Here is a 27149-nt window from a genome sequence, read left to right as displayed (position 1 = left end):
GTTTACAGTATTTTGCCGTGGACCCGGTTTACGGTATTTTTCCTTGGACCCGTTTACAACAATGTACCCTGAACCTTTTTATGGTGTTTTACCGTGAACCCGTTTACGGTAAAATACTGGCAGCTGTGGTTGCCGGTACTTTACCGTGAACCTGTTTACGGTAAAATACTGGCAGCTGTGGTTGCCGGTACTTTACCGTGAATCTGTTTACAGTATTTACCGTAGAGCAGTTTACAGTTAAGTACTGGCAACCACAGCTGCCAGTATTTTACCGTAAATTCAACGGATTTTTTTTTACAGTGCAGGGTTGAGAGTAGGAAGCAGAGTTGGAGTCTTACACACTCTCTGCAGCTTCTCTCCTCCCGTCATTCCCCCAAAACCCCATCCCATAGAGATGGTGTCTGCTTCCAGACCAGCAAAAACTCCAGCCCAAAAACCCAAAACAATTTAAGCATAAAAATTCACAAAGAACAATATAGCATCCTCAAATGCTCCAAAGAGTAAAACAGATAAATGTGGATAAATATGAACAGAAGAACCTATGGGTGGCAGCAAGAAGGGGGAACGGTGATGCTCAAGGTAGTTGTTATCATCGTTCTAATCGAGGATCACTGTTCCGGTGTGACGTGGGCTGGAGTGGATGTCTGGAGTGGATCTGTATTCCGCTCTAATTAGTGATAACGGCCTATGAGACGGCTAACAGGTGCAGGAGGACCAGTCTGAACTACACTTATGGGACTGATAACTGTTAATAAAGTGCATTGAAGGACTGATAACATTCGAATTGGCTGAATTAGAGCGGTAGCTGGCTGCTGGGAGGGACTACGATGAATCCAGATCCACTCCAGACACCCACACAAGTCCACATCATACCGGAACAGTGATCCTCGATTAGAACGATGATAACAACCTTTTTGACCGGCTAGAAGGTGGAGACGGCCCCTCCTGGCCCTTAACTATGGGTGTGATAACTGTTGATAACGTGCATTTAATGAACTGATAACATTCAAAGCAGGTGATGAGAAATAGGTGCAAATGAGCCCATTGTTACACTTGGAGGCCGTGCTTTCAAATAACCACAGCCTGTCAAAGATACCAGAAAAAGACAAAGAGAGAGAGAGAGAGAGAGTGCACGGGAGGGACCATGAACATAACTCGCTCTTGTTTAGAGGTCATTTTGAGTCGCATGTTCTTGTGGTTCTCTCATTAAAAAGCCAATTTCAGAAATCTTTCTATAAAACCCCAAAATATAATTTAACATTAATGGTGCCTCCACAGATGTGCAAGTTACCCATGTCATGTGCAGTAGTGCACCCCCATACAATCACAAATGCTGGCTTTTGAACTGTGCCTTGATAAAACAAGATTGTCCCTCTCTTCCTTCGCCTGGAGGACATGCCATGCATGAGTTCAGGCCCAGACAAGATGGGACTGTTGCTGGAAGCTTTTAATAATATAGCTTGGAAATGGGGGTTTATGATTGTTCCATTTCAAATTAAATATAGATTCATTAAATTTCATCCTCACCTGTTTAGAGGGATTTCAAGTCATTCACCTCAGAAATGTTATCTATAGTCTGTCTGTATAGAGAGTATTTGAAAAATAATGAGAGGTCTTTCTCAGCAGCCAACAGCTTTTTTGATTGAGTTTCAGATTTTTTACTTATTTTTAAAAAAAAAAGTAACTTAATTTAATTTGGTATCCATTTGGCCATCACTACACAGCAGATAATCCAGTTTTAGTGGTAGATCACTGCAATAAAAAAGTTAACATCTGAAACATGTGACTTCCTCTGAGATTAAAAAAAAAGGAGAAATTGAAACTAGTGATGCATTCACAGTGTGTCCGGTGCTGCAGAGCCGACCATCTCAGAAACAATCAGGTTCTAACAAATGATGGAGGAAATTTATATCAATGTTGATTATGTCAAACCTGATGAGAAAATGCCTTCAACAAACTGCACAGGTAAGAAGTAACACAAAAGGGAACTGGTGTATTTTAATGTCTGCAATGGCTGAATGCTCTTTTTTCAGATACAAGAAGCTCTAAGAGGAATTTCCATTCAGGTGTTATTCTCTCTCTGGGCCTGCTGAGCACTCTCATGTTCATTGGGCTCATCACTCTTGGTGTCTTTTGTGAGTCTGGTTCCACACACACATAACAGTTTTGGTTTGATTCAAACACGTTTTGCTACCTTCTTGCCAAAAATTTCAGATTACTCCAATTTTTAATTTTACAAGACAAAATAAGCATGAATACATAAAGTCTCAGAAACATTGATTCATTTCAGATCGTGACACATTTGCAAATCTCTCTGAGATGAGTAACAAACTTGCCGCCACGACTGAGGAGAGAGACCTTCTTCATGCTAACCTCACTGAAAATACCAGGGAGCTGGAAAGGCTTCAGAATTTGACCAAACTGAGTGAGTCCTTCCATGTGCCCTTTACATTTTACTTAGAGGTTTTAGTTTCCCAGCACTGTAAACATCAGATCCTTTCATCTTTTCACTGAAAATAGAATTCTATTCTGCTTTATACTTCTTTTTGACTCTAATGTGAAACCCTCATGTTCAGTGAGACTTGAAATAAACAATTCAGACAATCATCTATTCGGGAAAATGTTTCTGGGGCCTGAAGGGTTAATAGGTCATAGGTCATAGATTTCTGTGTAGAAAGACCTTTTTTTCTCACAAATGAGTTTCCCCTTGCTGGGAAGGTGAAAAGTGAAAGTTACTTTTGTATTGACTTCAGAGGAGGAAGCTCTTCTTTTATATACCTCTTCTTTTATATACAAAATTAAAAATATGACTGATTTTTACAAAAATATTAATTATCTATTTAATTATACCAGTCAAGTGTTCTGTTGAACCCATGATATTAAAATCAAACAGATTCGGTTCCTGAACACAGAGGTTTTTAAATGAAAAGTGTGGCTCCACTTCCATGTGTACTCAAAAAGATACATTTCTTTGAACATCAGTAAAGAGCTCAAATAAACAGTAACTATTAGATGAATACAGTTTGTATAATCATTTCAAGAGCAGTCTTTAGTCATAAATGATTAATGTCATTTTCAGGTCAACATAAAGAACCCTTGTCAGCAAAAAAAAAGTGATGGCACTTGCATCACTTTTTGTAGAGTGTGCAACTTTTAAACTCCAGGGTGTGTTCACAGAACTTCCTGATTTTTTTTTAAAAACAATTTCCCTTTAAGCATAAATCCCAATAAAGGCAAAAGCTATTTACAAAGCATGTTAGCTTAGTAGAGCCTCCAAGATAAAATAAATAAATGAATTAATGAATTTAAGAAAAAAACAGAGGAGGAGGACTTCCTATGAAACTGGTGTTTCATAGGAAAGTCAAAAGGCTGCCTGCTGCCTCTGAGCATCACCGTGAATGTTGATGTTTTGCCACTAATGTAAACAGATGCTAGAGGCTGAAAAACAGATGCTAGAGGCTGAAAAATGGAAATTAGATTGGACAGATGATCACCTTATATATTCATGTAGTTGAGATTTGATCATGTGGTCAGTTATATTTGACTAATACACTGGTCACAAAATGAAGGAACACTGGTGTGAATTATTAACAGGTGCACTAGAGGGGCAACAATGAGACAATCCCCCAAAAGGAATGGTTTTCCAGGAGGCCACTGACATTTTTCCCTCCTCTGTTTTTTTTTTTTTTTGTTTTCAATAGTTTTGCATTTGGCTGGGGTCAGTGTCACTACTCACAACATGAGGTGATACCTGGACCCTACAGAGGACCCTGCAGGATGGCACATACATATATGGACTTAATTAAACAGAGATCCAATAAGCATTGGTATAAAGTTTTTAAAAGATCATTCATTAACTTGCTGAAATATTACTTGCTCGTAATTTCTTCCAGAAAAAACATGTCCTGCAGGATGGAGGAAGTTCAGCTGTAGCTGCTATCTCCTGTCTGAAAGGTCTGATTCCTGGGATGCAGCCAGAAAGGACTGCAGAGACAGAGAAGCAGATCTGGTGGTGATAGACAGCTTTGAAGAACAGGTACAGTGTGTATGTACGTGTTCATCTATCCATCCATCCATTTTCTTTCACTTATCCGGGTTAGGGCTGTGGGGGGGCAGCAGCCTAAGCAGATAAGCCCAGCTCAGCCACCTCCACCAGCTCATTATGGGGGGTGTAGCACCCTCACGGATTAACGAGCGCACGACGTAGAATCATAAAACAGGGTTTATTCTTGTCTTCACAACCCGTGAGAACTGCTCACGACAGAAGAAAACAACAAAAAAAATACCATATCACTCATTCTTGTACTTTGTGTCAGTCAACGAAGATATTAATCACAGATAATAAAACATATAAGTACACAAACCTCGTGAACTGACATCCAGGAGGGGCTAAACAATCCTTAACGATCTTAGTTTTTTCTTCTCCACCTTCTTTCTCCCTTCTTTCTTCACTTATCAACTTTCCGCGTTTCTTTCTCTCTGTGTGGAGCTAACCAGCCGCCGCAGCCCGCATAGCATGTGCATCGGTACAGTGGGCTCGGGTGGAAACACAAGCTACAAACAATTGTACTTTCTATAGTCCACCACTAGGTGGTGCAAAAGAGCTAGTTCAAATATACAGCTCAACGAAAACTTAAATGTAAATACTGTTACACTCCCACCAATCACTTGTGATTTTAAAGGAACAAACTATTAACAATGAAATAATGAACTGCTTATGAATTAAGGATTATGAACTATATTTTAGGCAGAGTGAGGCTGAGAATCTTCTTCTGCTTCTATCAGAACGACTGTCTTCTGAATTGGTCTCTCCAGATGAACAGGTTTGGAGGTACGCTTTCCTTCTTTGTCCAGAGTTGGATCACTTATCAACAATTTCACCTTCCTCACTCTTCCGTCCTTACCAGGGTAAACTTCAATGATCCTTGCCAACTTCCACTGGTTGCGTGGAGTTATCTCATCCTTCACGAGGACAACATCATCGACCTTAGCATTTCTACGCTCTTTGGTCCACTTCTGTCTACTCTGGAGATTCAACAAATACTCTCTTTTCCACCTTGTCCAGAAAGTGTTGGTGAGGAGTTGAACACGACGCCACCTCTTACGGAGATAAAGATCTTCCTTCACGAACCTTCCTGGAGGTGGGGAGATGATCGTGGACTTCATGGTTAGTATGTGGTTTGGTGTTAAAGGTTCTGGGTTTGATGGATCACACAGTTGGTTAGTAGTCAATGGTCTGCTATTGATAACTGCCATGACTTCATACAGGAACGTCCTTAGAGAGGAGCTGTCGAGTTGTTTGCCTGATTGTTCCAGGATTGATGTGAGTACACTCCTTATGGTGTGGATTTGTCTCTCCCAGACGCCACCCATGTGGCTTGACGCTGGGATGTTCATGAGAAACTCGCAGTCCAGTTTTCCCAGTTTTGCTTGATCCATTTCTTTAAATGCTTCAACAAACTCATTTCTGGTGCCTACAAAGTTCGTGCCTTGATCACACCTTATTTGTCGAACTGTACCTCTGATGGCTATGAATGCACGTAAAGAGTTGATGAGGGAATCTGTAGACAGATCATCAAGCATCTCGAGATGTACTGCTCTGGAGCACATGCAGGTGATTAGCAATCCATAGCGCTTTAACTCCTTGCGGCCTTCCTTGACAAAAAAGGGACCGAAGCAGTCCATCCCACAGTAGATGAATGGTGGTGCAGTTTCCATCCGGTCCTCCGGGAGGTCTGCCATCTTCTGCTGCTCTGTGGGTCTTCTGAACCTCCTGCATTTTACACATTTATAGATACAGGATGAAACAATCTTACTGCATCCAAGTATCCAAAATCCGTTAGCTCGAAGCTCATTCATAGTGATTCCTCGTCCTTGATGGTAAGTCTTCACGTGATAATGTTTGACGAGTAACGCAGTCACGTGACTGTTTCTTGGCAGGATCACAGGATGCTTGACATCAGGATGCAAGGCAGCATGCATCAAGCGTCCGCCTAGAATGCCATGGTTGTCATGAAATGGACATAACTTGTGTAGCTTGTTGACCCTGTCATTGGTCTGCATCACTTCATGATGTTGTAAGGTTTTTATTTCCTGGGCGAACGCCGCTTCTTGAACCATCCTTATTATTGTTACCTCTGCTTCCTTTCTCTCTTGCAGGGTGACAATGTCACATGACCTCTTGTGATCCTTCACTTCCTTGACATAGCGCTTGAGTCTGGCAACAGCCTTAATCATTCTCAACCAGTCTGAAAACTTGTGTAGCCGATCCAACAGTGACCTTTGTTCTTCTGCTTGTATCTTGTGGACTTGAACCTTCTTGACCTCTGGGTCACTGTTCGATAACTCTCCCACCTTGATTTCACCACTGGTTATGACCTTCTGCCAGAGAAGATCTGGACCTTTGAACCAGTTTGAGGCTACAAGTTGTTTTGCTGTAAGGCCTCTTGAGGCGTGATCTGCTGGATTATCTTCGGAGGTTACATACCACCATTGTGTTGACTCTGTACTTTGTTTGATGCGTTCCACACGGTTTGCAACAAATACATGAAACCTTCTGGCTTCATTACTGATGTATCCGAGTACCACCTTGGAGTCAGTCCAGTACCTTTCTTCTGAGATTTCCACTTCCAATTCCCTTTTCAGCATGTCACTGATGCGAACGGCAACAACGGCAGCCGACAACTCAAGCCGTGGAATAGTTGTGACTTTGGATGGTGGAACTCTCGATCTTCCCATCACCAAGGAGCAGTGAACTTCGCCAGATGGGCTTACTGCCCTCAGGTAAGTGCACATGCCATATCCAGATGCACTCGCATCAGAAAAATGATGAAGCTCATAGTGTTGTGGCTTGAAGTTCGGAGGGATGTAGCATCTGCGAATCTTTACCTCTGCAAGGTTTCCCAGTTCACGCAGCCAGGACTCCCACTGGGGACGAAGGCTATCAGGTAAGGCTTCATCCCAACTGAGCTTGTCTCGGCACATTTGTTGCAAAATTTGTTTTCCTAGCAAAATGAAAGGTGACACGAACCCAAATGGATCGAACACAGAGGCAACTGTAGATAATACTCCTCTTCGGGTGAGTGGATTTTCCTTGACAACCACTCGGAACTGGAATTGATCTGATTCCACGCACCATTGTACGCCAAGTGCTCTTTCCATATGCACTGCCTCAAATGCTATATCAAGGTCCTTGGCAACCGCAGCACATTCTTCCTTTGGAAGCGAAGCTAAAACTCGGGTGCTGTTTGAGACAAACTTGTGCAGCCGAAGGTTGCCCGTGCTGCACAATTTGCGTGCTTCGTTGACAAGCTGTATTGCTTGATCTTCAGTGTCGACACTTGCTAGTCCATCATCAACATAGAAGTTGGTTTTGATGAACTTGATGGTTTCTTCATTAAAACTTCCTTCTCCTTCAGCTGCAAGGTGCTTGAGACCATAGTTGGCGCAACCTGGAGACGATGCTGCACCGAATAGGTGTACCTTCATTCGGTAGACTGTGAATGGAGTTTCAAGGTCGCCGTTCTCCCACCACAAGAACCGTAGGTAATCTTGGTCGCAAGCACGCACGTGAAACTGGTGGAACATGCGTTCACTATCACACATGAAGGCCACTGGGCCTTTACGGAAGCGACACAAGACTCCGAGCAGGGTGTTTGTTAGTTCTGGACCAGTCAGAAGATGGTCATTTAGTGAAGTGCCTTGGAACTTAGCAGAGGCATCAAAGACGACGCGAATCCTTCCAGGTTTTTGTGGATGATACACCCCATGGTGTGGGATGTACCAAACTGGTCTTTTGTCAGTGTCTTGGTCTGGAACCTTTTCAGCATCCCCATGGGCTATTATCTCATCCATGAAATTCTTGTAATCCATGTAGTACTGCTTGTTCCTCTTCAGCCTCCTTTCTAAACATTTGAGACGATGAATAGCACATGCCTTGTTATCTGGCAGGTTAGGCCTTTCGCTCTTGAATGGGAGTGGCATCTCAAAATGACCATCCTCCTTGTGCCTAATGCCCTTCTTTATCTTTGTTAGAAATCTGAGATCTTCTTGAGAGACCTTTACATTTTCTGAAGCCTTCTCAACAAAGTCAGATTCCAACATTTTTAGGACCTCTGTAGAAGAGACCGTTTCCCTTATCTGAGTTCTGTAAACATAGTGGACCTTGTTGGTGATGTTTGAATAGGGTTGAACATCAGGCACCACTTGCTTCACAACGACTTGATGACTCACTCCAAAGCCATCTCCATAATCGAGACATGGATTGCCATAACCCACAATACTCCACCCCAGATCAGTCCTTTGTGCGAATGGCTGGGTTTCATTTCCTGACACAACTTCACGAGGAACAAGTGCTTGGGGGCAGTTGTAGCCAATCAGCAGGCCAATATCACAGCTTTGTATTGGAGCAAGCTCATCTGCAATGCATTCAAGATGAGGCCATGCCTTGGCTGTTTGAGGGGTTGGAATGTGATCTCGATTTGCAGGTATGAAGTCTCTTGCATACGTTACAGGTAGGGAAATTGTCTTATTTGAGTAAAACCCTCTTACTTGTAGACCTGAGAGCTTGAAACAGGACACAACTGTGTTTCTTGAAGACATGGTGGTAAGCCTTAGCTGAGCTGATTCGCCTTTTATATGCAGAGCTCGTGCCGTTTCTTCAAGAATAAAGGTCGTGTCGCTCTGCGTATCAAGAAGCGCGTACACGAGAACTTCGCGCTCTGGCTCACCTTCAGCTGACACCCATACTGGAACAATGGAGGAGGTGTGAGTGTCATCAACATTCTGTGCGACTCTGTTAGATGTTGCTTCACTTGTTGTTGGTGTGAAACTGTTGTCTTGTGAAGCGTCTGGGTTTCTTTGTCTTGTGCTGTCACTGTTGGTTTGATTTCTCATTGTTCTTTCTTTTCTGGTACGATTGTCATGAAGACATGTTGGATGTTTTTTATCACATGTATCACATGTTGCTCTGCTCTCACAATCCTTAGAATGGTGACCAGACTTCAGGCAGCCAAAACATAACTGCTTGTCTCGAGCAAAGTTTAACCTCTCATCAATGCTTTCACTCATGAACTTCCTACACTTAAGCAGGCTGTGACCTGACTTCTCACAGTACATACAACTAGTACTGACAGATCTTTCATTTGAGTTAGTTGCCAGTACCTTCGCTCCATGGCTTCTGTTCTTTGGTGTTTTTGCTCCTTCAATTTCACTTGATTTCAGAGTGAAAAGAGATGTTATGGGATTACAGGCAATTTTGGCTTCTCGTGAGATGAAATCCACAAATTGGCTGAAGGTTGGAAAGGTGTGGCTCTCCTCTTGCACTTCCATAACCTTTCTGTTCCACCGTGAAATGAGCCAATCTGGGAGTTTTGCAAGCATCCTTTGGTTTTCATTGCAGTCATTGAGCACTTCAAGGCCCTTCATTTGTGACATGGCAGTCTTGCAGCAGCAAAGGAAGTCAGCAAACGCTTGAAGTTCCATACTGCTCTTAGAGCTTATCTTGGGCCATGCATCAAGTTTATCTCTATAGGCCTTGGCTACAAGGAAGGGATTGCCATACCTCTCTTCGAGAACTGTCCATGCTGCATAATATGCTGACTCTGTGCCAAGCGGAAAGTATCCTTCTATTGCCTTCCTTGCAGGTCCACTTACACACTTTCTCAGGTAATAAGTCTTCTCTTCAACTGGTATATTTTTTCTGCCGATTAGAGTCTGAAAGGAAATCTTCCAATCATTATATCTAATAGGATCACCGCTGAATATTGTTGGCTCTGGTGCTGGAAGACGACTTACACTGAGAGATTCTGGCAAATGCCTTGACCAGGTCTGTTGTATTCACTTCTTGTTGGAGTGTCACATTTTGTGGGGAAGGACACCGGTTGAAATGTGAGTCATTGTTTCCAGACTTGACTTCATGTTTCTTGTCAGAGCTGTGATGAAGTAGGCTGTATATTTCTTCATCTGAGCATTCACCTTGTTCATACACCTGTTGTCGAGCCCTTGCTGCATTTAGCCTTTTTACTGTCTCAAGTCGCTCCACTTCTCTGCGCTTAGCTTCTAGAGCTCTCTGTCTTTGTGCTATTTCTGTTTCTTGTCTTTCAATTTCCTTCATATGAGTTTCTTGTTCAAGCAGAACTTGCAGCGCAGCTTCATTTGCTGCAACTTCAGCAGCTGCATCTTGTCTTTTATCCGAGAGCCTGCTGGAGTGTCTAGTGGAAACTCTTGAGGAGAGCTTAGTGTTGTCTGACCTTACACTTATCCTGTCTGAGGCTACTAACTTAGATATAGACTCAGTCTCCCTCAAGCATTCATCTCCTTGAACTTCAGCTCTACTTGGGCACCTCTCTAGTGCTCCGATAATTGTCTTTGTTATGGCTTCACACGCGTCCATTCTCCGTCTTGTATCATTATCTGGAGATTCAATGTGTCTCAACTCTACATAGGCAGCATTCACATCTTTAGAAGCACTTGAAACCTTGGAGACATGTTCCTGTAGCAGACCCTTTGAGCATTGACCATCTATGGCTCCTTTGGCATCCTTAACAACAGCTTTCCACTTCTCATAGCGCACACTGAAACGATATGCAGCCTTCCTTTTGTGCTCATCGTGCAGTTCTTGGCCCTTTTCCGTCAGCGTACGGACTCTTTGGCTCCTTTGTGCCCTTTGTGAGGTAGTAGAGACATCATCAGCTGTGCCTTTTGCTGCTTGTAATTCTTCATCTGCAGGAAGTTGTTCCACGTCACCATCTTCATTAACTTCTGGATTAGCCTCGAACTCTGCCATTGTTGGAGTTTATTTTATTATTTACTCTTAAATTAACCTTAAGTGCAGGATTGACTGCAGCAGCCTGAATTTGATTTGGTAAGGAGGAGTAAATGAATATTGGTCTTATTTGAACTGACTGTTGTGATCTTAAAACACAGTAATTATTGCAACTCTTTAAATCACGTCTTTACCAAGCCATTAATATTGTATCTTCTGGCACTTACTTAAACACAGTGAATGCACATTGCACAGATTACTTATCACAACATCAAATTAATACTATATAAATATCAGTCACTCAAGCGGTAGAAATGTAACAATGAGAAAATATTCAAGTCCTTTGCTTTGCTCCTCAATACTGAGAAGCTGGTTTTAATTCCTTTAACAGTCAATTTTTTGTAAGTAACTCAAGTAAGTCCTTTAACTGGGGCGACATTTATTTTGGGGGCACCTGAACCTTCCTGCGATGGCTGTGTCCTTGTTGTGCATAGCCGTGACTGACCGTGGCGCCTCTGCTACTTGTTGTCGGCACCGTCCTTTCATCTACCCGCGCGGAGCAGAAGAGTTCTCACTGTAGCACCCTCACGGATTAACGAGCGCACGACGTAGAATCATAAAACAGGGTTTATTCTTGTCTTCACAACCCGTGAGAACTGCTCACGACAGAAGAAAACAACAAAAAAAATACCATATCACTCATTCTTGTACTTTGTGTCAGTCAACGAAGATATTAATCACAGATAATAAAACATATAAGTACACAAACCTCGTGAACTGACATCCAGGAGGGGCTAAACAATCCTTAACGATCTTAGTTTTTTCTTCTCCACCTTCTTTCTCCCTTCTTTCTTCACTTATCAACTTTCCGCGTTTCTTTCTCTCTGTGTGGAGCTAACCAGCCGCCGCAGCCCGCATAGCATGTGCATCGGTACAGTGGGCTCGGGTGGAAACACAAGCTACAAACAATTGTACTTTCTATAGTCCACCACTAGGTGGTGCAAAAGAGCTAGTTCAAATATACAGCTCAACGAAAACTTAAATGTAAATACTGTTACAGGGGGACCCAGGCCAGCCGAGAGATATAATCAGTTATTTGGAAGAATAATAATAAGGAAGTGTGGTAGTGTATCAAGGACAATAATAACAGAAAGATGCTGACAAATGCAGGAGATGCAGCATACACAGGTTCTTTCATGGGAGTTGGTAGTAGCCAAGGGGCAGGAGTGAGAGGATGTCCAGTGATTTGAAGTACTCTTTTGTTACCTTAGTACACTATTGCACTGTTTTGTTTCCACAGCATGTGTTGTTTCAGTTCTGATAATCTACATGTTTCTGTTCTTACTGTGTTGTGTCTTTTTCTAAATTTGTCTATTGCAGGAAAAACATTTTCCTTCATCTATTGACAGAATTTAAATCCCTCTGCTCTTGAAATTCATCTGAGTCTGAACTTTACAAGCACACATACCACCAATACATAAAACAATAATCCTCAGAAAAATAAGTATGGTGCAGCAGTTATTTAGTGTCAGTGAAAATGTGCAGGGGGATTCATGAAATGCCCTGCACATTCTTAGAAGTACACATTTCTAAGAGTCCACCGACAAAAAACACTGACCACTTTTGTTTAGACAGTATTAACTGATTTTAGTGGCAATGACTTATTCACTATTGAAAAAATGTGATTGATGAAATAAAAGATCGAGAGTTACAACATATTCCAGGTTAACTAGATTGTTTTTAGCTGTTGGGAAACATCTTCAGCACTCAGGACGTAGAACAGGTCATCTGGTAATCAGAGGGTTGGTTGTTTGATCCCTGGTTGCTCCAATCTGCATGCCAAAGTGTCCTTGGACAAGATACTGAACCCTGAGTTGCTCCTGATGCGTTTATGAGAGTGTGAATGTTAGACAGACAGAAAGAGCTTAGATGTAGAGAAAAGGTGCTTATCTGAATGAGGATGTTGTATAAAGCGCTTTGAGTGCTCATGTAGATGAGTGCTATATAAGAACCAGTCCTATTACCACTTAGTGCTGGTTTTGAATTTTTAAAAGAGATATTTAGATATAAGTCCGTCTCTCTCTGTTAGCCCTGCGACAGTACAACTGTACAGGGTGTACGCTGACTCTCACCCTATGACAGCTGGGATAGGCTTCAGCCCCCCGCGACCCTGAACAGGATGGATGGATGTTTAGATATAAATAAATAAACACCACAGACTTTTTTTTTCATTTAAACAGAACTTCCTCAAGACAATCACCAATGAACACACTTGGATTGGTTTGAATGACAACGAACAGGAAGGACAGTGGAAATGGGTGGATGGAACTCCACTGATTCTGACGTAAGTCTTCACTTTGGTTCAGTTTATTACTTTTATTACATTTACAAAAGATGTTTGTTAAACGTATAGACGCATACAGAAATAATCACACTGGTTACCTGTCAGTGGGTTGAGCCAGATGCAAAGATGTATATTAATGACTTAATTTGGCCACATGGGAGAATAAGAAGTAATAATATCAGTCATGATATTCTTGCAGTGTGTGGTGTGTTTGGTCAACTGTATACTTTGTATAGACATGTTTAACAACCACAATGTCTGGTGAAAAAGATTTATTGGTTGCCATCTTCATCAATATCTGAAATTTGTTGATCTAATGTACAGTATTCATAAAAGCTCCTCAAAGTTTATCAAAACTACTGGTGATGAAAGCCCCACATACCATTAATTTCTCCTTAATAATAATAATAATAATAATAATGTTGTCACTGACCTGCTAGGTACTGGGGAGACCGTCAACCTGATAATGCTGGTGGGGGAGAACACTGTGGTCATGTCAGAAATGATGAGAAAAGGTCTTGGAATGATCTTCCATGTTCAACATCTCTTAAATGGATCTGCGAAAAAATACCATAAAACCACTGTACAGTTTCTTGAAGATCTTTACATCAATGTTAGTAGTTTTAGTTGTAGTTAGTTTCAGTTATGATATTATTGTAGAAATTTTTTAGCAAATTTAATAAAATAAATAAATAAAAGCACACATATCCCTGAGATGCCAAGCAATATTAGTTTTCATCTGGGGACTATTCCAACCAGGTCATTTCCTGAAAAATACACGTTTGTCTGCTGCTGGAAAACAGATGAGCGCACCAAGACAGATTTCTCCAAAGAGCTATAGAGTTAGTGGCTCATCATTTAATGGATGAATTATACCAAGAACCCAAATGAATTAATAAAAATGTTTTAAAATACTATGAATGTAAGTTTATTTGACATCATTTACTTTATTCAGTGTGTCACATTCTGTCTAGAAGTTTTGTTTTTTTTGTTTTGTTTTTTTGACAAAAAAAAAAATTCTACTTGGCATCTTTTGGGTATTTAAAAGTCTGAGGGTGATTAATCATTGTTCATTTTTATTTTTCATGTTGTTTTGTGTTGAATACAAACCAATTAGAAGCTAGCTCTGGATCCTAAAATGCAGTTTTTGCACTGCTAAGCACAGTGAAACAGGGCTCCTTTAGCCTCTTTGCATTTAGTACACATGTCTGGTATTTATAATTAGGGTAATGAACTTCTATATCTTAAATATATAAAATAATCAAAATCAACTAATAAAACCAGCCAATAAATGAAAACACAAAAAAAAAAATAATAAAATCACTTCCACATGAGCATTCTACATCTACAACTGTACACAACAGCTGTATCTGGATACTTCTTTTATCCTTTTTTTTTTTTTTCCTTTATGCGGTCATGTTTAACTTCCCATGTGATGATTTCCCCACCAGAATTGTTTGTTTCTAATTTTATTGCTTCCTAAGAGAAAGATCAGCACCATTAAAAAGTGTTATTCTTCACATTATTGCCAACATGGTCTTTGACAGAGTGTTGAATCTTTCCCCAAATTTTTAAACATCTCAAATTCAAAATGAGCACACATTTTTTTAAAAAAGAAAAAAAGAAGAAAATGTTAGATGTGTTACCTTTGCAAATCCGCAAATTCAAATTCTATTTTGTGGATTCCACCTTTGGCTATACACCCTAAATATAGATGATTTCACCTCAGAGACCACCATCAGCTCCCACCAATGCCGCCACTCACTTCTCTGTCTGGCTGCTCTGGATGTGTTCAACTCAGCCAGAAAATAAGCCAACTGGAAAGTCAAATTTCCAACTTTTACCAAATCATGGAGCATGAACTCCTTCTGGACTCCTTGGCTGCTGAGGCCTCGTGCAATCCAGACAGCACCATGCTTCCGTGGATCATACCCTCAGCAAACACATGTACAGAGCCAGCCACGGTCTCTTCCAGTCACAATGAGGACCCTGTGGCCCAGGCCTGGAGTCAAGTCCAAAGTGCAGACCTGTTCCACGCTGGCTCCTTCCGAATCTTGGATTGTCACCCAGGAGGAGAAGAGATGAAGAAGAAAATCCTCCTGCACTTCCTGCCCCATTGAGATCCATTGCCCCATCTAACAGGTTAGAGGTGCTAGGGAGGATGGAACACCAACAATTGCCCACTGTCAGTCCATAACTCACAGTTAACCCATCTATAGGCCAATCAGCTCAGAGTGCACAAGGCTTCATGCTTAGCAGGTGACAACTCTTAATATTGGTGACTCAATAATTAGAAATGTTAAAATGAGCTCAGCCATAACCTGCTGTTTTCTGGGAGCCGCTGTCTGAGATGTAGAGGGAAAAGCTATAGTAATTCTTGCGAAGAGGCCCGGCATTAAAAAAGTCACTGTGGATGTGGGAGCAAAGGACATCTGCAAAGAGTACCAGTATAACAAACCTCAACTCAGATCGGTGTCAGTAGTGAATAGATTGGAAATTTAACCACTGGGCTGTAATGTGACAGGAAGGGAAGACAATGAAGTTGAGCATTTTTAAGTGATTTCCATGTGATCAATTCAATTCAATTCAATTCAATTTTATTTATATAGCGCCAAATCACAACAAACTGTCGCCTCAAGGCGCTTTGTATTGTGGGTAAAGACCCTACAATAATACAGAGAAAACCCAACAGTCAAAAACGACCCCCTATGAGCAAGCACTTGGCGACAGTGGAAAGGAAAAACTCCCTTTTAACAGGAAGAAACCTCCAGCAGAACCAGGCTCAGGGAGGGGCAGTCATCTGCCGCGACCGGTTGGGCTGAGGGGAGAGAAAGACATGCTGTGGAAGAGAGCCAGAGATTAATATCAATTAATGATTAAATGCAGAGTGGATTATAAACAAAGTAAATAAGGTGAATGAGAAACAGTGCATTATGTGAACCCCCCAGCAGACTAGGCCTATAGCAGCATAACTAAGGGATGGTTCAGGGTCACCTGATCCAGCCCTAACTATAAGCTTTATCATAAAGGAAAGTTTTAAGCCTAATCTTAAAAACAGAGAGGGTGTCTGTCTCCCGAATCCAAGCTGGAAGCTGGTTCCACAGAAGAGGCGCCTGAAAGCTGAAGGCTCTGCCTCCCATTCTACTCTTAAGTATCCTAGGAACCACAAGTAAGCCAGCAGTCTGAGAGCGAAGTGCTCTGTTGGGGTGATATGGTACTATGAGGTCTTTGAGATAAGATGGTGCCTGATTATTCAAGACCTTGGAAAGGATGTTTCTAATTTTAGAAATATTGCGCAAATGCAAAAAAGCGGTCCTACATATTTGTTTAATATGTGCATTGAAGGACATATCCTGGTCAAAAATGACTCCAAGATTTCTCACAGTGTTACTGGAGGCCAAAGTAATGCCATCCAGAGTAAGTATCTGGTTAGACACCATGTTTCTAAGATTTGTGGGGCCGAGAACAAGAATTTCAGTTTTATCTGAATTTAGAAGCAAAAAATTAGAGGTCATCCAGGCCTTAATGTCTTTAAGACATTCCTGCAGTTTAATTAATTGATGTGTGTCATCTGGCTTCATTGATAGGTAAAGCTGAGTATCATCTGCATAACAATGAAAATTGATGCAGTGCTTTCTAATAATACTGCCTAAGGGAAGCATGTATAATGTAAATAAAATTGGTCCTAGCACAGAACCCTGTGGAACTCCATAATTAACCTTAGTGTGTGAAGAAGACTCCCCATTTACATGAACAAATTGGATTCTATGAGATAAATATGATTCAAACCACTGCAGTGCAGTACCTTTAATACCTATAGCAAGCTCTAATCTCTGTAATAAAATGTTATGGTCAACAGTATCAAAAGCTGGACTGAGGTCCAACAGGACAAGAACAGAGATGAGTCCACTGTCAGAGGCTCTAAGAAGATCATTTGTAACCTTCACTAATGCTGTTTCTGTACTGTGATGAATTCTGAAACCTGACTGAAACTCTTCAAATAAACCGTTCCTCTGCAGATGATCAGTTAGCTGTTTTACAACTACTCTTTCAAGAATCTTTGAGAGAAAAGGAAGGTTGGAGATTGGCCTATAATTAGCTAAGACAGCTGGGTCAAGTGATGGCTTTTTAAGTAGAGGTTTAATTACAGCCACCTTGAAGGTCTGTGGTACATAGCCAACTAATAAAGACTGATTGATCATTTTTAAGATTGAAGCATCAATAATTGGAAAGACTTCTTTGAACAGTCTAGTAGGAATGGGATCTAACAAACATGTTGCTGGTTTGGAGGAAGTAACTATTGAAGTTAACTCTGAAAGATCAACTGGAGCAAAAGAGTCTAAACAAATACCAGCAGTGCTGAAAGCAGCCGAACATGAAGAATAATCTTTGAGATGGTTATGAATAATTTTTTCTCTAATGTCTAAAATTTTATTTGTAAAGAAATCCATGAAGTCACTACTAGTTAACGTGAAAGGAATACTCGGCTCTACAGAGCTCTGACTCTTTGTCAGCCTGGCTACAGTGCTGAAAAGAAACCTGGGGTTGTTCTTATTTTCTTCAATTAATGATGAATAGTAAGATGTCCTAGCTTTACGGAGGGCTTTTTTATAGAGCAACAAACTCTTTTTCCAGGCTAAATGAGCATCTTCTAATTTAGTGAGACGCCATTCCCTCTCCAGCTTTCGGGTTATCTGCTTTAAGCTGTGCGTTTGTGAATTATACCACGGAGTCAGGCACTTCTGATTTGAAGCTTTCCTTTTCAGAGGAGCCACAGTATCCAAAGTTATACGCAGTGAGGATGTAAAACTATTGACGAGATAATCGACCTCACTGGGAGCAGAGTTTAGGTAGCTGCTCTGCACTGTGTTGGCACATGGCACTGAAGAGCATAACAATGAAGGAATTAGATCCTTAAACTTAGTTACAGCACTTTCAGAAAGACTTCTACTGTAATAAAACTTATTCCCCACTGCTGTGTAATCCATTAAAGTAAATGTAAATGTTACTAAGAAATGATCAGACAGGAGGGGGCTTTCAGGGAATACTGTTAAGTCTTCAGTTTCTATGCCATATGTCAGGACAAGATCCAGAGTATGATTAAAGTGGTGGGTGGGCTCCTTTACATTTTGAGAGAAGCCAATTGAATCTAACAATAGATTAAATGCAGTGTTGAGGCTGTCATTCTCAGCATCTACATGGATGTTAAAATCACCCACTATAATTATTTTATCTGAACTGAGCACTAAATCAGATAAAAAGTCTGAGAAATCAGACAGAAACTCTGAGTAGGGACCAGGTGGACGATAGATAATAACAAATAAAACAGCTTTTTGATTTTCCCAATTAGGATGGACAAGATTAAGAGTCAGGCTTTCAAAAGAATGAAAACTTTGTCTGGGTCTTTGATTAATTAATAAGCTGGAATTGAAGATTGCAGCTAATCCTCCTCCTCGACCTGTGCTTCGAGCATTCTGACAGTTACTGTGACTCGGGGGTGTTGATTCATTTAAACTAACATATTCATCCTGCTGTAACCAGGTTTCTGTAAGGCAGAATAAATCAATACGTTGATCAATTATTAAATCATTTACTAATAGGGACTTGGAAGAGAGAGACCTAATGTTTAACAATCCACATTTAATTGTTTTATTCTTTGGTGCAGTTGATGAAGCTGTATTATTTATTGTTTTTGAATTTTTATGCTTAAATAGTTTTTTGCTGATTTTAGCTTTGGTTTTTGGTGGTCTGGGAGCAGGCACAGACTCTATGGGGATGGGGTTTTGGGGGGATGGCAGGAGGAGAGAAGCTGCAGAGAGGCGTGTAAGACTGCAACTCTGCTTCCTGGTCTCAACCCTGGGTAGTCAGTTTTTAGGAGGGTTAATAAATTTGGCCAGATTTCTAGAAATGAGAGCTGCTCCATCCAAAGTGGGATGGATGCCGTCTCTCCTAACAAGACCAGGTTTTCCCCAGAAACTTTGCCAGTTATCTATGAAGCCCACGTCATTTTTTGGACACCACTCAGACAGCCAGCGATTCAAGGAGAACATGCGGCTAAACATGTCGCTCCTGGTCTGATTGGGGAGGGGCCCAGAGAAAACTACAGAGTCCGACATCGTTTTTGCAAAGTTACACACCGAGTCAATATTAATTTTAGTGACCTCCGATTGGCGTGACCGGGTGTCATTACTGCCGACGTGAATAACGATCTCACCAAATCTACGATTAGCCTTAGCCAGCAGTTTCAAATTTCCATGAATGTCGCCTGCTCTGGCCCCTGGAAGACATTTGACTATGGTCGCCGGTGTCTCTAGCTTCACGTTTCTCAAAACAGTCACCAATAACCAGAGTTTGTTCCTCGGCGGGTGTGTCGCCGAGTGGAGAAAAACGGTTAAAGACGTGAACAGGTTGGTGGTGTACCCGGGGCTTCTGCTTAGGACTACGCTTCCTCCTCACCGTCACCCAGCTGGCCTGTTTTCCCTGCTGCTCGGGATCTGCTGGGGGGGAGCTAACGGCGGCTAAGCTACCATGATCCGCACCCGCTACAGGGGCCTGGCTAGATGTAGGATTTTCCAGGGTGCGGAGCCGAGTCTCCAGTTCAGAAAGCCTGGCCTCCAGAGCTACAAACAGACTACATTTATTACAAGTACCGTTACTGCTAAAGGAGGCCGAGGAGTAACTAAACATGTGACACCCAGAGCAGGAAAGTGCAGGAGAGACAGGAGAAGAAGCCATGCTGGTAGTGAGTCGGCTAAGGGCTAAGCTACTAGCTGAGCTAAGCTAGCGAATTTCAAATAAAGTGAGTAATGTGAATACAGGTGATTCAGCAAAGCTATTTAAAGTAGGTGAAGATTACACTAAAATATGTTATTATCCAGATAAATCGAGTTATACAGATATAACAGCTAACAGACAGCAAAACACTGTGCTCCGAAACAGGAACAGGAAGTGAAACAATACCGCAGTGAGAGCCAACACCAAGTGACAGCGCTGCACAGGATCCTGTGCAGCGATCCTGATCGCTGACAGTTATTAAAATACATCTGTTCCCTTTCCTGTCACTTCTTTATTACCTGTGCAATTTGTTGAAGGTATTGAGTTGTCAGGTTTGACATATTCAGCAATGACATAAATATCCTCCATGGCTCGAAAGGACACAGATTATTTCTCAGAACTCAGCTCTGCAGCTCAGGTTATGTAAACTGTGAAAGTACCATTGGTGTCAACGACTGCTGTCACATTTCTTGTCTCTTCTCCTTTACGTGCTTTTAAATTAATGTGCAAATATATTAATGTGTTTAATGTGTGACTTCCTCAAAACCTAAAACTGAAATGTGGGACTTCCTCAACAAAGAAGAAACTGACACAGTGATGCTGTCAGAGTTTGCGTGCCCTGTGCTGTAGTAACCTGCATCCTTAAGAACAATGAAGGACATTTATGTCAATGTTGAATTCTCCAAATATAACAATCAAATACCTTCAACAGGTCACACAGGTAAGATACTGGGACTCTAAAAGTGATCAAATGTATTTTCACATCTGTTATTACTGTTGTGCAAGACGCTCCAAGAGGAGTTTCCATTTAGGAGTTATTCTCTTTCTGGAAATGCTGAGTTTTCGCCTGCTGATTGGACTCATCATCCTTGGTGTTTATTGTGAGTTTGGTTCTTCATAAATGATCACTCTAACATTCAACAGCCCACATATGATCAGAGAAAAAAAATCCTGAGTGGCATCAACCCACTCTGACACACATTTCACAAACTAAACAAGGTTTGAACTTAAAAAGCCTCACAAGCATTTTAAAACAGAACAACAACAACGTTCAGACAACGTTCAGAACCTATCAGACAGGGTCCTCACCAAACCAGAAGAAAATGTGCTAGCCAAAGGACTCAACTTTGCCATAGCCCCACAACAGCTTCCTATAGTAGACCTCATCACAGCAACAGAAACTGCTATAAGAAATAACAAACTTTCTCATCCTGTAGCAGAACAGATCAGGATGAAAGTTTCAGCCACTCTCTCCAGTGCAAGACTTCCTCCATCCAACCTCACCATTCAGGAGAAGAAGGCCATCACAGCCCTAAGCAAGGATCAAAACATCACCATACTGCCAGCCGACAAGGGGAGGTGCACGGTTGTGCTGAATTCATCGGATTACCACAACAAAATTACTACACTCCTCAGTGACAACAATACTTATGAGGTCTTGAGACGTGATCCCACAAGCAACTACAAGAAAAAAGTTGTTTGCTGCCTGCAACAACTTGAAAAGGAAAAAGCCATTGACCGCCCCACTTACTACCGCCTGTACCCTGGAGAAGCCACTCCATGCATTTATGGACTCCCAAAGATCCACAAAGAAGGAGTCCCACTTCGACCCATTATCAGCAGTATAAACTCGGTCACCTACAACATTTCCAAACACCTCGCCACCATCTTATCACCGCTTGTTGGCATCACACCCCACCACATTGAAAACTCTACAGATTTTACTAACAAGGTCCAGAATCTTGTACTGGATCCAGATGAAACCATGGTGTCCTTTGATGTGGTTTCACTTTTCACTTGCATACCTACAACTGAGGCAGTGGAGACCGTCAGAAGACGACTACAGGAAGACGATTCCTTACTGAACAGAACCAGCTTCACCCCAGATCAGATTTGTGCACTTTTAGATCTCTGCCTTACCACAACATATTTTAAATACAATGATGGATTCTACAGACAGAAGCATGGATGTGCCATGGGCTCCCCAGTGTCTCCCATTGTAGCCAACCTTTACATGGAGGAAGTGGAAAGTAAAGCTCTTGGTTCTTTCAAAGGGAAGGCACCTAGCCACTGGTACAGATATGTAGATGACACCTGGGTCAAAATCAAAACCCAAGAAGTAGAAGCCTTCACTCGTCACATTAACTCAGTGGATAAATACATACGTTTTACCAGGGAGGACACCAGAGATAACAAGTTACCTTTCCTGGACTGTGCGGTGCTTATCGAGGAAGATGGAAGCCTCAACATTGAAGTTTACCGGAAGCCCACACACACAGACCAGTATCTCCTCTTTGACTCCCACCACCCTCTGGAACACAAACTTGGGGTGATCAGGACCCTACAACACCGTGCGGAAAGTGTTCCCTCTAAGGCAGAAGGGAAGCATAAGGAACACACACACATTAAGAAAGCCCTCAAAACATGCGGTTACCCCAACTGGGCCTTCTTCAAATCAGCTAAGATGCACAGGAATGAAGGCCAAACACAAACTACAGAGAATAGGAAGGACAAGAGGAACAACATTGTCATCCCATATGTGTCAGGCTTGTCAGAGAAACTCAGAAGAATTTTCTCCAAGCATGACATCTCAGTATCCTTCAAACCAAGTCACACCCTAAGACAAAAACTGGTTCATCCCAAGGACAAACCCGCCAAACACAAGATCAGCGATGTAGTGTATGCTGTTCAGTGCAGTGAAGAATGCCCGGACCTCTACATTGGTGAAACCAAACAGCCTCTTCACAAACGAATGGCACAACATAGAAGAGCCACCTCGACAGGACAAGATTCAGCAGTACATCTGCATCTGAAGGAAAAAGGGCACTCTTTTGAGGATGCCAATGTCCACATTTTGGACAGGGAAAACAGATGGTTTGAAAGAGGAGTGAAAGAAGCCATCTATGTCCACTGTGAACAACCATCATTGAACAGAGGAGGTGGATTACGTCACCAACTTTCCCCCGCTTACAGTGCTGTCCTGAGCTCCCTTCCCAGACGTCTCAACCCCCATTCACACCTTTGTTCCAGTGACCTCAATAGGCCACAGGAAACAATGGAGCGGAGTCCTAAATTGGTTTCAACTGAAACCACTGATTAAATATGACCCACGCCCCCTTCACACCTGGGCACATGTGTTCAAGCACATGATCAATAGAGGGTCATAACCACCTCCAGGGGACTACGCCCACAGGGGTTTAAATACCTGGGTCTCTCCACCATTTGGTTGAGAACTGAAGAAGCCTTTCGGATGAGAGGTGAAACGTCTTCAAGAAACAAAAAGAAGTCCAGTCGCCTTTTTCAAGCTCCAGAGACTACTATGACCTGGATAACTGAGAATCTACACAGACAACAACAACGTTTCTTCATTCACAGTAAAATGAGTTTATCCCCCACCTCCCAAAAGACACACACAGAATAAGAAACATCGCAAAACTGATCTAATTAACGACCATTTTTCATGGCAATATTTTGAAGCATTTTAATTTAGATTTAATAAGAAACAATTAAGCTATGATTTTAATTTTTGTGTTTCAGAAATATCCCTCTGGATTTATTTCAGATCATGTCTCAGCTACAAAGCTCTCTGAGGAGAGAGACCTTCTGAATGCAAATCTCTCTTCTATGAGTAACTAACTTTCCTCCATGACTGAGGAGAGAGACCTGCTGCATGCCAACCTCACTGAAAAAAACCAAAGAGCTGGGAAGGGTTCAGAGTTCATCCAAGCAGAGAGAGTCCTTGTATTTGATGCTGAGATATACTCATTTTGTTTTTTGATGTTTTTACTAAGAAATTCAGTGATAAAGTAACTGTAATAAGTCACAGTCTGATGCAAGAGAAAATTATGTGGCACTGTAAATTCAGTGTTACACTACAGTCACTTAGTTATACAAGGTAGCCAGTTTATGTTAAATTGTGTCCACTGGTCTCAAAGACAATGACTAAGTGATGAGATGATCTCCAAATGAGTTAGAGAAGGAAAAGATCATTCTAGAGAAATGGAGGAATTGGGGTTTAAGTAACATACTGAGATTTATTTTGTAAATATTTTTATTCATTTAGGTTTTGTAAATTAAAGTCTAAAATAATTAACCAAAATTAGTGAAAGCTATCGACACAATTTGAAGATACAGACACTATGAAGAAATATCACCCGAGGCTAAAATGGGGCCAGGCTGTACTTCACTGTAACACTAGTTTGTGCCACAACATGGTGCATGTGTCAGCATAGCCTCCAGTCAGCCGTGCGACCAACATGAGAGAAAGAGGACATGTGGATGAAGGGCCAGGGGGGAGGGAGTCATGAGAGCAACTCCCTCACAAGAATCAAATCCCCTGTTTTTAAAACCTGGCAACAAGGAAAATGGCTACACGCAACAACACAGAGGTTTTGGTTTTGTGACAGGAAAACTGGTTTAATGTTTCCTAGTTTAACCGTTTCTAATCTGCTCTAATCGCACATTCACTGATAGATGACGGCTGTCTGACAGGTCAGAGGTCAGTCATAGTTTCACATTTAACTGAAAACATGCAGGACAGCTTTTCAAGTCTGTAATGAACGTAAAGTTTTATCAATAAAGGCAAACACATTACAAGAAATGTCTCAGCTTTATAGATTTTAAATATTTCAGTACAGTTTTAGGAAGATGAGCCACGTTTAAAAAAAAAATACTCAGATTGTGTCGGGAAAAAATTAAGTGATTATGAACGGATCCTGATGGGATGAGCTGGGAAGTGACTGGAGCGTGAACTGGACCTAGGTCTTATATGGTCTGACTCTCAGATCCTGATTTGTTTGGTTATGTCGAGATTCATACTCTGAATTTCAGATATCATAACTTTTTAAAATGTTGACAGCGTTTAAGTCACATTCAAAACACTTTAAATACAATTAGTTCAGTTTTCAAGTCTTAAAATCATTTTACCCCCATCTTCACTCAAAAATTCCCACTGTCTCCAATATCCAGATATTTTTCCATCAGTGACCTTTCACAACATGGCAAATAAACTGAGCTTTGATGTGTGTGTTCTGCATCTATACAGATGAGTATGATTTTAACAGTGATGCTGCAGTAACTACAGTAAATGTTTCTTAGGAACTGACTGACATTCTGTCAGCTGTGTTACTGTGCACAGAGTCACAGACAGAGAAAGGTGGAGACTATAGATTTGATTCTGAGCTGATTATAATCACTGTCTCCATCCTTATAGTCTATTGATAAGTGAATGATTGCAAAAGCACTCATGTTGCTTACAAAAAAAAAATACACTAACACCTGATTGGGACTTACAAATGAATTTGCTCCTCTGATCGCTCTGAATGAGGAAAATGAATCTGAGTGTCAGACTGGTGGCGGCAGGAAGTGAAGGAGTCAGAGAAAATAAGTTTGTTGGATAAAATCTGCCAGCAAGCAGGTTTAGTTCACAGTCTTTTACCATGGTAACTGACTCAGAGTTGAAGTTAACTCCTTTTCTGGAAGAGAAAACCTGAGTTTCCCTCATCTCAGGGTTAACAAACCCAAAGCTAAACTTGGTTCCTGGAACAGGGCCCTGGTCTCAGTCCACATACTTTTAATTTGTTGTTTCTTTCTCAGGGGTAGGAAACACCAGGAAAACGTGTTGGTAAACACTGCACCCTGGTGGTGAAAATTATAGTTACATTTTGAAAACATGATTACACCTGTTTCTGGGATTTTTTTTTTGTTTGTTTTGTTTTTGTTTTTTACCCTCCAGTGTTGTTACTTATGCTTTAATCAACCTTATTATCAACAAAATTATTTTTACTTTGCCTTTATTTATTTTTACCTTTTATTTAAAGTCAAGAAAGCAAAAAGTTAAAATTGATGTTTTGATTAAATAACATTACATGACTTTGATTTATGCAATTTTATGTTAAATCAACTACATCTGAAGAATACTTAAATAAATACCAACTCCAGATTATCAGCTAATGATTACATCAACCTCCAGTGAACAACATATTAAAATCAATTTTAGAGAAATATATCACTGATGAAACATTGTAACATCAATAACATATCTTTTTGTAGCATTTATTGATCTTATTTAAACATCACTCGTATTACCAAGAAATACCAAAATTCCTGTCATGTCTCAGACCTGTTGCTCCCTCTTCTTCATTGTTTTTGCAGAGAAAATATGTCCTGAAGGAGCATGGGGGGATGTTCAATCATAGCTGTTATTACCTTTCTGAAAAGCGTGCTTCCTGGGATGAAGGTAGAAAGTACTGCAGAGACAAAGGAGCAGATCTGGTGGTGACAGAAAGCCTTGAAGAACAGGTACTGTGTGACCAGTATATGTGTGTCATTGTGGTTGTAAATCATTATTCAGAATCTTATGCCTCAAAATGCATTATATCAATAAGATTCCTCAGTCTTTAAAATAAATAAATATGTTCCAGAAATTTCTCTCCAGTCACATCAAGAAATGTGCCTGGATTGGGTTAAATGACTGAGAAGAGGAAGGAAAGTGGAAATGGTTTGACGGAACCTCACTGACTCTGATGTAAGTCTTGATTTGGGTACATCCCACTGGTCCCTGTTCTTAGGAAGGCTCCTAACTGAGTGAAGTGACCCACAAGTATCTGCACTGCAACCATATTAAGTGCTGTTGGAACTCCAGGTGCTTAGAAAAGGAACTTCATTGGTTCTTTAACATAAGATGCAGCCAGACCGTCCTTTATCAAAAGGATGTCAGAGATTCATAATGATGGACCATTAACCACTCATGAAAACAATCAGTCAGTGTGACATGCATCATGTAAATGTTAATTATAAGATCATTTTCCATTTTGTGCTATAACCTGCTAAAATGCCTTGAATTTTCAACACACAGACGAACTCTGAACATCACACTGCTGTAATAAAATCTGTTTCTTTTCGTGACGACGTTTAAAGAGAACGTAGATTTATATAAGCTCTCTAAATCGAGATTATGAGCTATATTAATCAATGTGCATTCAAGGTTCTGTATAAATCAGTTTGGATCAGCAAAGTTTGTTGTATGGCCAGCCTTCAGGATTTGCATATATTAATGTTTATGTTGGATCAGTTGGGAAAAGTGATGAAGAGAATTTTACGTAATCACTGAATCCTAAACGAGGAGGAAGAAGTTACACTGTGTCACTATCCAGCATCCCAGAATGAGACAAGATGTATTTAGTTTTATAGACTATGGGACAGATTTACTAAGCAGGCCAATTTATTGTGATGCAATGCACTCATTTATATACCCACCCAGACCCA

General features: G+C 41.1%; 2 protein-coding genes across 3 annotated transcripts; one reads left to right on the top strand and one right to left on the bottom strand.

Annotated features, from left to right (window-relative positions):
- The first annotated feature begins 1842 nt into the window (after window positions 1-1842).
- On the top strand, window positions 1843-26389 carry LOC115800789 (CD209 antigen-like protein E). Of its 2 annotated transcripts, XM_030758306.1 has the most exons (7): window positions 1843-1965; window positions 2034-2135; window positions 2291-2425; window positions 3894-4036; window positions 13006-13109; window positions 26037-26183; window positions 26306-26389. In XM_030758306.1, the coding sequence occupies exons 1-6, from the start codon at window positions 1893-1895 to the stop codon at window positions 26050-26052; spliced, it is 573 nt and encodes a 190-aa protein (XP_030614166.1). In that variant the 5' UTR covers window positions 1843-1892; the 3' UTR covers window positions 26053-26183; window positions 26306-26389. The 2 variants fall into 2 exon arrangements, with proteins under 2 accessions (XP_030614166.1, XP_030614164.1); XM_030758304.1 differs by lacking the exons at window positions 26037-26183; window positions 26306-26389 and adding an exon at window positions 13550-13992.
- LOC115800785 (uncharacterized) lies at window positions 9644-11761 on the bottom strand. The gene is made up of 2 exons (XM_030758300.1): window positions 11535-11761; window positions 9644-11421 (listed from the first exon to the last, which is right to left on the bottom strand). Exon 2 carries the CDS (start codon window positions 10784-10786, stop codon window positions 9752-9754), a length of 1035 nt encoding a protein of 344 aa, XP_030614160.1. The 5' UTR covers window positions 10787-11421; window positions 11535-11761; the 3' UTR covers window positions 9644-9751.
- Window positions 26390-27149: the final 760 nt, after the last annotated feature.

The sequence above is a fragment of the Archocentrus centrarchus genome, chromosome 21, assembly GCF_007364275.1.
Source record: "Archocentrus centrarchus isolate MPI-CPG fArcCen1 chromosome 21, fArcCen1, whole genome shotgun sequence".
In the NCBI taxonomy this organism is placed as follows: domain Eukaryota; kingdom Metazoa; phylum Chordata; class Actinopteri; order Cichliformes; family Cichlidae; genus Archocentrus; species Archocentrus centrarchus.
The sequence above is the reverse complement of the archived record's forward strand: the minus strand, read 5'-3'. Positions and strand labels throughout refer to the sequence as shown.